Source organism: Ursus arctos, unplaced genomic scaffold, assembly GCF_023065955.2.
Source record: "Ursus arctos isolate Adak ecotype North America unplaced genomic scaffold, UrsArc2.0 scaffold_22, whole genome shotgun sequence".
Taxonomy (NCBI): Eukaryota; Metazoa; Chordata; class Mammalia; order Carnivora; family Ursidae; genus Ursus; species Ursus arctos.
The window spans coordinates 45,270,949-45,285,866 of record NW_026622897.1 but is presented as its reverse complement, the minus strand read 5'-3'; the positions used below and the strand labels follow the sequence as shown (position 1 = coordinate 45,285,866).

General features: G+C 37.1%; 1 protein-coding gene across 13 annotated transcripts in view; it reads right to left on the bottom strand.

Annotated features, from left to right (window-relative positions):
- Positions 1-14,918, bottom strand: part of DLG2 (discs large MAGUK scaffold protein 2) — a 1,327,559-nt gene that overhangs the window by 450,024 nt on the left and 862,617 nt on the right. For all 13 annotated transcript variants that reach the window (XM_057316878.1, XM_048217415.2, XM_044390952.3 and 10 more), the window contains 2 exons: positions 3,939-4,083; positions 1,581-1,719 (listed from right to left, as the gene is read on the bottom strand). In XM_057316878.1, coding sequence (XP_057172861.1) covers positions 1,581-1,719; positions 3,939-4,083 — 284 coding nt within the window. The remainder of the gene's footprint in view (positions 1-1,580; positions 1,720-3,938; positions 4,084-14,918) is intronic.

Genomic DNA, 14,918 nt, shown 5'->3' with positions numbered 1-14,918 from the left:
CATATCAAATATTAGTGATAGAATGAAAGCAAATAGATCATTGCTCTGGTGAATAAAGGTGCCTATATTTATACAATTCTTTAGAGAGCCATGAGGATTATCTTTGCTGCAGCCCTCATTTTAATTAAGAGCATAGAGATTAGATATTTCAGCGTAGGAAGAAGTTTATATTTGATTTATACCACAGATGCACATTTGCAGCGTCTAAACATTCTATTCCTTGGCTAAAGATGTAACAAGCTACTTCAGCAAACCTGAAATTGCAAAATAAATGGAAAATGCTTAATCATTTAAAAAGAAATAGAAAAGGAATAAAAAGACCAAAGCAGGCATGGGTACCGGTGAGGGAAGTTAAGCGGCAGGAAGCCTCCTCTATTTTTTTTTAAAGGCTGACAAATGGCTTCATTAGACAGGCAGGATATTAAACCAAAAGGGTCCATCTCTATCATTTTTACACACAAACACTTCCAGAAAAAGTGTGTATGTATTTTTATGTAATCTCATTTCAGGTAAAAGTATTGTTCACTGAGAAAAGCAAGTTGCAGAGCAATTTCTAAAATATGAACTTACTTTGTAAAAACAGTATCCAGCCCCATCTATATCTGACTGTGAATTTGTATGGGTTTATATGAACCTGTAGAAGGTATGAAAGATTCATGTCAGGGTGTTACATTGGGAACCTCAAGATAGTTGCTCTGGCAGGAGTGTGGGAGAGAGTTTTGTTTCTTGAACATTTTTGCATTACTTCACCAAATGCAATGAGCATACATTATTTTGGAATAAAAACATTTAAAGATAAAAAATGTGTATTTATTCTTATTTATTCCCATATTCATTCATTGATTTATTCATTATCCAACATTTATTGAATCCTTAATAGTGACAATTAAGTCAAGGAAGCTGATCTGCTTTGTGAAGTGTCAAACCTGACTTTTTCATAGGTATGCTGCCTAAACTTGGTTTTACTTCATGGCATTAGCAATGTGGTTCTATGCTCTATCCTAAAATCCTGTCCTGTTCCCCTTTGGAATTAACAGCATATATTAAATTCAAAACATTTGCAGTTAATTTCATCCCTTTTCTTTATACTTATAGCTATTGTGCTAAAGGAAGCGTTGACTCACTTCCCAACTCCATTGTATTGCGGGTAGTCATTGGTGTCAAAAACATGTAATTAGGTATCAAAAGATAAAGGTTTCAGTCGTGACTCCCCCACTAACCAGAAATGTAATATTGGTATGCTACTTCCTTATTTGAACCTTAGCACCTCCTCCTCTCAAGTTACCTGTCTGACAAAATGGCTGTTGAGCTCACACGGCATCATGTGTAAAAGTCTTAATAAATTGCAAAGTTATGACCACGTGTATAGTACCACTTCTCACCAAGTATTAGTGATTTTGATTCGTAAAGACACACGTTTACAAGAATTTGCAGATTTCTGCTGGAGACAAGACAATAATAAGTTCTAATGGTGCTCAGAAACTTTACTCAGCCCCCAAAGCAACGGCTGACATGTTAGGCAAACACAGTTTCTTCCCAGTAATGATCCCAAATCCAATTAACCAATAAACATATCTGACCTGGTGTAATCGTCTTCAACAAGCATGTGCTTTGGAATCGGTGAGTACCTTCCTGGAGAGATGGGCGGCAGGGAAGTTTTATATTCTAAAGTTCCATTGTTGCCAGAGAGTAGATGGTTTTCCATTGGTGGAGAATAAGCTAAGGGGTGAAAAAGAGAAAAGAGAGGAAACCTGTTATGTGGGTGATTCAATGTATCATGCTATAGTTCTGTTAAAAATAGGAAGACTTTGCTACGTGCCGAGGATTTTCTTGTCTCTCAAGAGGGAGGAGTTACTGTTTGTTTGCATTTAATATGTACAAGCACATGGTGACCTTTAGGATTGGAAAGATGCAACATTTATATCTATAAACCCAGTTCACATAATTAGGTGGAGAAAAGAATTGGAGGAGAGACCCAGCACATGCATTTTCAGAAGGATGATTAATTTTCTATTGAAATAAAAATGTTAGCTTTCTAATTGCAGAGCTCACATTCTTTTCACATAATTAATATTCAATCATCAAATCTAGAAGGCTCCTAGGAGCAAGTTCCTATATAAGACTTTAATCCCCAAATATGCTGTACTCCCAACCCAGAAAGGCCAAGGACTCTGGCCTTTCTTTTTTAGTCCGACACAGTAATTCATCTCCCTTTTGAATGTATGAAAGCCCCTCCTTCCTGGGTCTCCTGCCTCCTGCCCCTCTCTAGAAATCCATTTTATACATTGAGAAATCCAACTCTGATAATGCTGCTCTCTTGCTTAAGTGTTCTCCATTGCTGCTACTGGACCAAATATAAACTTTTCCTTTTGTCATTCTTATAAGATTGATCCATTTCAATATCCCACTTTACATATATCCTATAGCCCTCAAACAAAGACAGCTCTTCCCAATATTTGTACTTTCATCAGTTACCTACAGTTTCTGTCTCCTAACACATCTTTGATACTGAAATTTCATCCATTCTTTAAGATACAATTCAAATGCCACCCTTTCCGTAAAGAGTTTTATGATCGTCCAAAGACAGGTAGTATCCCTTTCTTTTGCATCCCCAAAGCACACTTATTTTTACCGCTCCCATGCATGTACATTCCTTTTACATTGCTAAATATCACTGCTATTTATATATCTGAATTAGCCTTTCTTCCAATAGAGTGATTGCATTTCCTTTGTATCCCACACATTACCTTATAAGGTGTCTTATAAATATTGAGGTTACTCAATACATATTTTTTGAATTGAATAGCAAGCTTGGTTTTCTTGCTTTTATCTCTTTAACGTTGACCTTGTATACACTTCATGAAGTAGCTCGGAATCTCAAGGCTGATTTTTCCAAATTCATCCAGTTTGAAAAACTTTGGTAGTTAAAATTCTTTTATATCCTAAGGTAAGGCTGATCTCAGCTTACTGAATGCTTGAGAAAAAGACATATTTTGGGGGCAAGTCATTTTTGAATCATCATTAAGAAAAGCAATAGCTAACGTAATGGGCAGGTAACAAAATTATTCAACCTTTAAATTTCTCTCAAGAAAAACATCTAAATCTAAGAGAGGTTAAATGACTTGCTTCAGACCATAGTTCTAATTAATGGCAAGTCCTGATGATATTCCGAGTTCCCAATCTCACAACTGGTTTCTCAAAATTTCAGAATGAGCAAGCTTATTGATGTTGACAAAACTGTCTCTTAAACTCATATAAAAAAAATTTGCTTCTGAATCTAGTCCCCAAAGACAGAACCCAAAGTTCTTGCTGACCTATTAAGAAAAGAAAAAAACATGGGGCTTATGTAGGAGTGGATTTTACAGGACTCAACATAGCATCTCATAGTTAGTTATTGCCCTAGAAACCCCCACCCACAACTCACTTTGACTGCCATAGTGACTGAGAGCTTTCCCTGGCTTCCCTGCCAATATAATATTTAGGTAAGAGCTGTGGTGATGGTGACTGAGGATCATAACGCTACCATTCAAGTGAAAGATCCTCTCCCCCTGGAGGGAGCATAGTACTATCTCTGGTCTATTTTGCCAGTCCTTCTCCTCCTTCCTTCGCTACTACATAGATTTGAACTAGGAAGGGGGGATACTATGGCATGAGAGCTATCATGCTTCAGGGGCTCGAGAAATAGCCTTTAAAAAGGTGTTGCTCTTACGTTACTGTAATCACACTGTCCACGGCATACGTCATTAAGCCTTTCTGAAATGGTGGACTTTCTAACCCATCAGTGTGTCCCACCTTCAAACCAAGAAGTGAAGCACAGCAGCCCCTGGAACTATTTCCACAAGCTAAACAAGAGTGAAGTGCAAGCACAGTACTTTGCCAAACTTTCCAGAATTCCAACTTTGTACACCTGGCAGAGGGACACTGAGCAAGGCACTCACAGTGAGTAATATCAGGTGGACCATAAGGATCAGTCATATAAATGGTGGTGGGTTTGCCAACTTTGAGATAAACGACATCTGATGTGTTCTTCAATATTGCTACCGCCTCTTCATGTGTCACTTCTTCCAAACTGTAGTTGTTTACCTGAAAGGAAAATAATATCCAATATTAGATTCAAATCTATGTAGGTGAAAAGAAACAGGTAAAAGGATATACAGAATTATTTAAAGATTAAATAGCAATGATTACAATCCAGTATCTACATCATACTTTGACAGAAAAGATGGATTTATGGCATTAGTCAAAGCAGATAAGGTACCATTGTTGATCTAAAAAACAAAGTGCTTCTGTCTTTTTCTATGAGAAAGCAATGTATCATAATGCAAATTAGAATACTATTTGTGGAGAAAAGAAAGGAGAGGTCAAATGTCTCTCTTCCTATGCTATAGTTTTTCCAATTACAAAAGTAATACATACTCACTGAACTAAAAAAAAAAAAGAATAAAAACTAACCAAAGTCTCTCTAGTTGGGATATATTTCTTTAAATAATAGTGACCATACTGGGGCGCCTGGGTGGCACAGCGGTTAAGCGTCTGCCTTTGGCTCAGGGCGTGATCCCGGCGTTATGGGATCAAGCCCCACATCAGGCTCCTCCGCTATGAGCCTGCTTCTTCCTCTCCCACTCCCCCTGCTTGTGTTCCCTCTCTCGCTGGCTGTCTCTATCTCTGTCAAATAAATAAATAAAATCTTTAAAAAAAAATAGTGACCATACTGTACATATTGGTTTGGAACCTGCTTTTTAAATCTCGAGTGACTCTTGGTCCATATCATAGCATATAGCAGCAACAAGACAGTTTCCGAGACAGCATTGTGTTGCACGGTTGTAATGTAATGCTTTAACCAATCTCTTACTAAAGCATGTTTAGTTTGCTTCTAATTTTTTCTACTATAAATAATATTGTGGTGAACTTTTTTCTGTATTTGCACACAAGTCTGATGATTTATCTGGGATAAATCATGCAAGTGGAATTGTTGGACCAAACTATATGAATATTATAAGGCTTCTGATACCTATTCTTTTTTTTTTTAAATGTAGTGTTCCGTGATTCATTGTTTGCGTGTAACACCCAGTGCTCCTTGGAATACATGCCCTCCTTAATACCCATCGCAGGGCTAACCCATCCCCCCATCCCTCCCCTCTGAAACCCTCAGTTTGTTTCCTGGAGTCCATAGTCTCTCATGGTTCATCTCCCCTCTGATCCTCCCCCACTTCAGTTTTCCTCTTAAAGTGTCTTGTGGAAAGAAGAAGTTTACTCTTATACCACCACTACATGAGAGCCCCAATTTTCCCACAGTTACAACCAAACTTGGTTGTTTTTTGTTTTTGTTTTTGTTTTTTCACTTTAAAAATTGTTCCCATCTAGGGGCCTGGGTGGCTCAGTTGGTTAAGCATCTGACTCTTAATTTCAGCTCAGGTCACAATCTCAGGGCCATTAGATTGAGCCCCATGTTGGGCTCCATGCTGGGCGGGAAGCCTGCTTAAGATTCTCTCTCTCACTATTGTGCTCTCTCTCTCTCCCCGTCTTTAAAAAAAATAAAAATAAATAAAAATTGTTCCCATGAAAATTTTATTTAACAAGTCGATTTTCTAAGGCTAATATTGGAAAACAGGGCTTTGCCGGTGAGCAAGTTCAAGAGCACCCTATTCCCATCCACTTCAATAGCAACTCCTCCTTTTTACTGGACAGAAGAGCATGATGCAAGTGCAATTCTTCCTTCATGGCAGTGGCATTATAATGGAATCTCTGCAGCAGTGCTCTTAGATGGTTTAAAAATATTTACAAAGTATTTTAAATACCTAGATTATTCTTATTTGGCTACTATTATTTTAATGGAGTGATTCTTTAATTTCTGCTGAAATGATGCAGAATTAAAATAAATGTGCCAAAGAGCATTAGATTGGATCCCCTACATCTTCTCTGTACTATTTAATTAGCACTTTAGACATAGAAGACCTTACAACATTGCTTTTTTTCCTCTTTTTGCCTCATGTTCTATATATTCCATGTGCCAATTAATCCTTGATGGTGTAGACCAAGTTAGGGACCCTGGAACTGGAGGGAACTGGACCTGCCTGATGTGTATGAATGCTGACCATGAACTCTCCAATAAGCTATAAACTTTTCCACTGGTTCCCATAGTTCTCTTCTAGACAAGTGACATTCTCTTACATCCTTTTGTATTTGCAGTGTCTAGCACTTGTTCATCCATTGGTCAGATGCGTACCTATTATGTGTCAGTCATGGTTCTACATATTAGAGATCTAGTAATAAATAGTAAGAATGAAAATCATAATCATAGCAGAAACTTTATAGCCTATATTACACACTGGGAACTATTCAAAGTTATTTATATACATCAATACAATTGAAGCTCACAACAACTTGTGTGGTAGCTAATATAATTACTTTCATTTTACAGATAAGAAGAGCATGTCTCCAAGAGGTTAAGAAACTTGCCCAAAGTCATTGATCTCATAGTGGTAGAAGCAGATTTAAAAAGCCAAGCAGTTTGGATCCAGAGACAGGCTTTTAACCTCTCATCTATATTCCTCTTTCAGACAGAGAAGGTCCCCAGCTCCCTTGAATCTCATATTCTAGTAAGACACACTTCAAGCTTCAAGCATGTTTACTGAGAATGACTTTGCATGTAGATTCTCAGACCACCAGAGAACTCTTCAGATCAGGAAGGAGAAGTTGAGCAAAGGGTAGAGGTGAGAAGTGGGGATGATGGTGGTTTACAATAGTGGTATTTTAGTTGGTTTTTATTTGGTGACAGTGTTGGAACACTGACACAGATTTTAGCTGGAACAGGAGGCATGATATTGGCAAGAGAACACAGTGATTAAGAGCACATACTTCTGAGTCATGCAGACCGGGATCTGAGTTTTGGCTCTTCCTAGCTATGTAACTTTGGACAACTTACTTATTCTTCTTAGCCTCAGTTTTGACATCTGTAAAATAGGTATGATAATAATTGCTACCTCAAAGAGTTATTGATTTAAATATATTAATCTATGTAAAATGGCAGGAACATTAAAATATTGATGTTAGCTCTTATTACTATTACTATTGTCATCATACATCTCTCTTCTCAGGAAACAGGAATTCTTGGTGAAAATTTTTGCTGAGCATTTTCCTGTAAACATCTGTGAACTGATGAGTTTAATTAGGGTACTGTTGATGAGGCTTCTGTGTGGTCTTTTTAAAAATTCAGAATAGTACAGGATCTGGACCAAAAAGTGCTCTTTTGTGCTGAAGTCTTCAAAATGTTTTTCACGAAAGTGGGTTTATTTGGGTTAATTATGTGTGTGCATTATCCTATGAACTCTCAAGATAAAGGGCCTACAGCTGGAGCTGATTGTACACAGAGAGAAGGGACATTACGCTGATTGGCTAGTTGCTCTTGTCATTGTTTTTTATTGTCTTTTTTCTTTTGCATCAACTATCTGCCTATAATGGTGAACACTGAACAACTGGCCTGATTTCAGAAAAAAAATTATGTGCATCTGAATGCAGTGTTTCTGTGGGGTGCACTCCACAGAGAAGGGCATGTGTGCAGCCTGGCCGTATCACTGGAATAGGATGAAGGCCTGAGGCCAAGCAGAGAGATTAGAGAGGAGAGGACTCATTTTCTCCAACAGAGAAGGGAGCACTGAATTTGCGCACGATGCAGAGATAAAGGATAGCAAACCAGCTGAAGAAAGAGGTGCCAAAAAACCTGAAAGAAGGGAGCAGGGTCAGTGTTATGGGAATCAAATGAGTGCAAGCAAACAGATATGTGATGGTACAATGGTGGGAGGTGTGGCAGCAGGAGAGTGGTAATAAAGAGGAATGGGTAATGTACAGATGGTGAGATGCTGACCTTTTCATATTTATTCAGGGATACCAACATGGTGGCACAAATAATACCAACATGGTGGACATAAATACTACCTAAGATATAGTACAAGGAAATGTGGGAACTCTAGAAACACTGTAAAAAAAAAAATCACAAACTCCAAAGTTAACTTTTTAAGAAGGAGACAAAGTTGTTGATTACTAGATAAGATGAATTAAAAAGGAGCATTAAGTAATAGATAGAATTGTTGAATAACTATATTGTACATCTGAAACTAATATAACACTGTATGTTAACTATACTGGAAATAAAATTAAAAACACCCAATAAAATTTTTAAAAATAAAAATAAATAAAAATAAAAAAGGAGACCAATCTAGTGTGCTAATGTCAATGATATGAAAATGAATATGCATAAAGCAAGACTAAAATCTCTGCAGTACACTGTAATTCCTGGCTATAACAAAATTTATTTTAAAAACAGTAACTATGAATAAATAGGAAACAATAATAGTTATCTTGGGATAAATATTTTCTTATTTTTCATCTTTTCAGCAATGATCATGCATTAGTTATGGTTAGAATAAAATTAATTCTATATTTTAAGTGAATAAGTAAAAAAAAACTTTAAATAAGAACAGAAATAAAGTGGGGAGTCTGGGTGGCACAGTCAGTTAAGTGCCTGACTCTTGGTTTCAGCTCAGTCATCTCAGGGTCTCACATCCCTTAGGTTGTGAGATTGACCCCACATCGGGCTCCACGTTCAGCACGGAATCTGCTTAAGACTCCCTCTCTTTCTGCCTCTCTCTTTCTCTCTCTCTCTTAAATAAATAAATAAATCTTAAAATAAGGTGCAGTGGCTTCATTATGAAATACACATAGCAAGATCCCATGACTGATGGGGAACTGAAATGGAGAAGAAGGAACTTGGTTTCTCATGGCAAGTGAATTGATTTAACTTTTTTACAAATAATAGCCATATTTTAAACCTAGATGTTTCTAGAAAGGTAACTTGGATAATCAGAGTAAATTTTAAATGTAGTATCACATCTGGTTTCAACTCTTAGATTCATGAATTTTAGTCAGTTAACATACTTTTTGAGCATTAAAACTTTCTTATATGCAAACAGGGATAATACTAATTTATTGGTTGATTTATTACTTGTGTTTAGGAGAAACGAGGGATACCATGAACATGGAAAGACACTGTATAAGATAGAGCAGTATACAAATAGTCATCAAACGTCACAATCAGACACAATGCTTTTGCCGATCCTGCTGCTGAAAACAGCACTTTGTGTGAAAATGATCACTCCCTATGTGGTACACAATCTTGCAATGCCTCTTCCCTGTTCAAGGACTGATCTTCTAAACGGCAATAATTAGATTGTCCTTTTTTTTTTTTAAGTATTGGAGTATAGTTGACACACAATGTTACATTATTTTCAGGTGTACAACTTAGTGATTCAAGAAGTTTGTGCATGATGCTTTGCTCACCACAAGTGTAGCTACCATCTGTCACCATGCAACACTATCACAATACCACTGACTATATTCTTTATGCTGTACCTTTTATTCCCCCCCCAACTTACTCATTCCATAACTGGAAGGCAGTATCACCATTCACCTTCTCTCTGATTAGAGTGTTTTCATCTTTGTAACACCCCAACTGACACACTATAAATGGTAGGAACTTAATAAATGTTGAAACAATTAGCTAAATAAGTCAAAAATAACATTCCAATTGAAAAGCTATAAAAATTCCACATTTTATAGGAAGAATGAGGCATTTGTGTTGAGTTTCTAGTTTACATTTGTGTTGAGTCAGAAAGGATAAGAAATGAAGGTCACTCAACAAACAACACAACATTTATGGAACACTCACTCTGTGGCAGGCTTGGGATATAAAGATGAAAGGCTGGTACAGAATGGGAGCACTGGGTCATGTCACATTATAAGGGACACGATCAAACTTCCAACACTGTTAATTTCTTTCTCCTCCATTAATCGTTGATGCATTTCTTTTTTTTTTTTTAATGATTTTTTATTATATTATGTTAGTCACCATACAGTACATCCCCGGTTTCCGATGTAAGGCTCGATGATTCATTAGTTGCGTATAACATCCAGTGCACCATGCAATACGTGCCCTCCTTACTACCCATCACCGGTCTATCCCATTCCCCCACCCCCCTCCCCTCTGAGGCCCTTAGTTTGTTTCTCATAGTCCATAGTCTCTCATGTTTCATTCCCCCTTCTGATTACCCCCCCTTTCTTTATCCCTTTCTTCCCCTACTGATCATCCTAGTTCTTATGTTCCATAGATGAGAGAAATCATATGATAGTTGTCTTTCTCTGCTTGACTTATTTCACTTAGCATTATCTCCTCCAGTGCCGTCCATGTTGTAGCAAATGTTGAGAACTCATTCTTTCTGATAGCTGAGTAATATTCCATTGTATATATGGACCACAACTTCTTAATCCAGTCATCTGTTGAAGGGCATCTTGGCTCCTTCCACGATTTAGCTATTGTGGACATTGCTTCTATGAACATTGGGGTGCATATGGCCCTTCTCTTTACTACGTCTGTAAGTTGATGCATTTCTTAACTTTTTATTCCATATACAGACAGAGCAAGTAACAGTGATGTTTTGACTGACTTTTCTAGCTTCCTCTATAGCAGTGGTGACCAAAATGGACAATATGATATGAACCACAGGGCAACCTACTGGATACAGGAAGAATTCTGTATCTGAACTTCTATTAATATTTATCACACTGATTTTCATCTTTCTATTTTGTATGTATGTTTTAAAATGCGCATCATGTATTAGCATAGTGATATATGTATGCAATATTAATTAGGGAACTATACATGTGTTAGAGGGAACTTTTTGTGTTTTCTGATGGAATGTGCTATTAAAATCATTTTAAAACCACTGCTCTGTAGTACACACCTATATATACTAACTATAGAGCAAGTTCTATAAACCGAGTTAAACCAAATATAAGCAAAAGAAATAGAAAACAATCAAATGGAAGGCTTTAACCCTCAATAAGATATGTCACTGCAATTGCACTGCATTGTAATTTTATTACATTTGAGAAAAATTACAACCGAGTCCAAGAAATAATTATCCAGATTTTTCTCCCCTGGTGCTTCAGAAAGCACTCTAACTACAGGGGACAAAGTTTGAAGGGTGAACTATTTCTAAATGCCTTTCAGCCCATTGTTGGAAAATACTAAATGATGCTGTACTGGCTTGATGGAACGAGCGTTACCACCAAAGTCACCCTCAGGAGAAGCAGCGGAGCACAGCAGAACAGGCTAGAATGTGATTAGATCAAGGGAGGACTGTGGTTCTTAACCAGGCCACATGCTGGAATTACCTGGGAGACTTAAAAAATTTTTAAAAAATGAAGCATGGTGCCTACCTCTGAGATTCTGATTTGATTCTTCAGGGTTGAGTGAGGCCTGGGCATCCAGAGTGATCAAAAATTTACCATGTGATTCAAATATGAGAGCAGGATTAAGACCCAGAAGGGCTGAGTAAACTTGTGGAGGGAATGTGGCATTAGGACACTGATATCTAGGTCGGAATCTGATTTCACAATTTATTAGTTATGTCATATTGGAAAACCCTTTCTTATCTCTGAGTTCCAACGTTCTCTTTTGGAAAATAAGAGTAACAGTACTGACTGCCCTCTCTGTCTCAGGGGTTGAGTGAGGACTGTGTGGGTGCTGCAGGTAGAAACCTCTTTTGCATGGAACCATGTGCTAGTGTCAGGAAAGAGCCATGTACAGAGAGCGTTACCCATTTCAGTTCTCATCTAAGGTCAGTCTAACAAATGGAAGTGCTTTCAAGTCCTATTCATTATTCAGAAATTTCTACATATCTGCATTGCCTTCAAGGTGATTTTCTTATTAATATTTAGGTGAAGCTAGGCAGTTTTGTACATCACCAAAAAGAATAATTTAGGTGCTCACAACTAATACTTGTTCAGAAAATTGTATTGTTTCCACTCACATTTCCCTAAATTCACTTAATGTCCTTACCATAGGATATTAATTTTGAAATAAAAATAAGAGTCACTTTACATAGGTTAGAATGGCCAAAATTAACAAGACAGGAAACAACAAGTGTTGGTGAGGATGTAGAGAAAGGGGAACCCTCTTACACTGTTGGTGGGAATGCAAGCTGGTGCAGCCACTCTGGAAAACAGTGTGGAAAATCCCGAAGATGCTAAAAATAGAGCTACCCTATGACCCAGCAATTGCACTACCAGGTATTCACCCCAAAGATACAGATGTAGTAAAAAGAAGGCGCACCTGCACTCCAATGTTCATAGCAGCAATGTCTACAACAGCCAAACTATGGAAGGAGCCAAGATGTGGTTAAACAGATGAATGGATAAAGAGGATATGGTTCATATATACAAGGGAATATTACTCAGCCATCAGAAAGGATGAATACCCACTATCTGCATCGACTTGGATGGAACTGGAGGGAATTATGCTAACTGAAATAGGTCAAGAAGAGAAAGATGATTATCATATGGTTTCACTCATATGTGGAACATAAGGAATAGTGCAGAGGACCACAGGGGAAGGGAGGGAAAACTGAATGAGAAGAAATCAGAGAAGGAGACAAACCATGAAAGACTCGACTCTGAGAAACAAACTGTTACAGAAGGGAAGGGGGCAGGGAGGATGAGGTAACCAGGTGATGGGTATTAAGGAGGGCACATGTTGTGATGAGCACTGGGTGTTACATACAACTAATGAATCGTTGAACACTACATCAAAAACTTATGATGTACTATATGCTGGTTAACTGAACATAATAAAAAAATTAAATTAAAAAAAAAGAGTCACTTGCACACAGCACATCCAGAGTATACTCCACTGAACACTAGTTCTATGTGCTTTATAAGCATCACTTTAAGCAAAGGGCTGCATAATGAAGTATGTTTGAAGATTATAGTGTTCAAGTTAAATTAGTTCCTGACTACAGAACTTCACTGACCCTTTAATATACTTAAGTTTATTGAGAATCTGTTGAGAGGTGAGATACAGGTTGTAGAATTTCCCAAACTCAGTTGACCTTTTCATGTGACACAGTAATGGGATTAATATTTTAAAACACATTTGGGAAACACTGATCTAAGGCACTGCTACCATGGTACAGAGGCGGAAACAGAAGACCAAAGACGTACACAACTTGCCCAAGGTCACTTAGGTCGAATTAATTCTGGCTGCCTGTCTCTGAGTCCACCGTCTTTCTACTTCACTTCAATGCCTTTCTTACCTTTCCCCTTGTCTACTGCTTCCGTTTAAGGATATAAAAATACAGACTTAGTCTCTGTAAAAAATGTAAAAGTTCTCTCATTGACAATTTTTTTCTTTCAATGTCAAGCAAAAGTTATGAAAAAAAAGAGACTAAGACTATAAACTTTTGATCACAATGTGATGAGAGTTTTGACAATTAGCAGCTCATGTTATCTCTGTAAAAGACAGTAAGATGACCCTGGATTCAAAGTTCCTGGTACTGTACAGAAAAAAGATGAAGATGATCACATTTCTGTAATATTTGTGGCCCTATATATCATCTTAATAGGGCTTAATAAAAACCAACGTGTAAAAATAGATGAATGAATTTAAAAATTATCAATACTGTTAACCTCTGACCATCTGTCTCAAGAAATCAAGGCCAGGAGTTAATGTATTTAGTCTGAGATCACAACACTAAACTACTGGTACAATCCATAAAAATCAGATGTCATTGTCATTTGACAAAATAAAAAAAAAATTCTAGTGAATGATAATAAGTGCCAAGCAGCAGGGAAATTAAAAAAATATATATATTATTTTGATAAAGAGAACAAACACCATGCATCTGAGCATGCCATGAAACATCAGAGAGGACCGACATTAAAGTCATTTTATTTGAAACACTAAGAGTCTTAGTGCAAAGGTGATAGGCAGAGTAATTTTTTCCTTATTGCAGAATAAATGTAAAGGTCAGATGTAGCAATATTGCCTGTGGTTTTAAAAGTGGGGGAATAACATTCTAAGGAATCAAAAGTTTTGTTGAAAGGGTAGTCTACTTAGAGAAGATAAATGGATGTGTGGTAAAATTGATTGCAAGAGTGACAGAAAATGTGTAAAACATCTTAAAAAGCTGAGAAGTGAAAAAATGGCAAGACATAAGTTTTCAAACAAATGTAGAAGAGGAATTAATCTTCACCTTTCTGTCTCCAAGGGACAGAGCTGTGAATAAAGCAAGAAATGTACAGGGAAATGTATTTTGATACAATCTTAAGAAAAAACAAATCTAATGATGGCTAGTATCTAATGGGTAGCTTCCAGGAGGCATTACATTCTCCATCCCTTGTGTGTTCTAGCAGAGGTGAGGGGCTACTTCATGTTGCTTTTCTGTGGATTCTGATGTACCAATGAGTTGGAATAAGATAACATCTAAGATATACTTTTCGCTTCTGTGTTACAAGAAGTACTTAGGGGGAAAAAAGGACCCAGCATATATGGTATGAGGAAATTAATAGAGTTTCATTTTAGACCAGTTTGCTTACAGAACTATGAATGAATAACATTTGGGGGAACTTTTCCGAAGTGAGAGGAGGGAGGGGTGCAAATTGCTTTAGAAGGAAGAATAGCTATTTGGAGAAAAATATACAGAGTGTGGTACAGCTGGTACATCATGGAATCTAAATTATTTGTACTTCCTTTGGGGGAGGAGAGTAGAAGAGAAGAAAGATAAAGATGATGTGAATGTAGGGTAATAAAGAGAAAAGGAGGTGGAAAGGAATGACAGAAGGAGAGCATTAATAAATATTCTCGGGTTGAAGCAAGATAATTGGTCCTTTGGGGTGGCTTCCGTGATTTTTTTTTATTCTTTTCCTCAGCATTATTTTTCTTTCAGAATATTATAAAATGAATCATTTTCTTTCATTTCTAGATTCAGTTTGGCAGTTGCCTTGGAAGTACTAATTATGTTTTCCTTACATAAGAGAGGAGAGACCTATTATTGTTGAAGGTTCTTTTTTTTTTAATAGGCTTT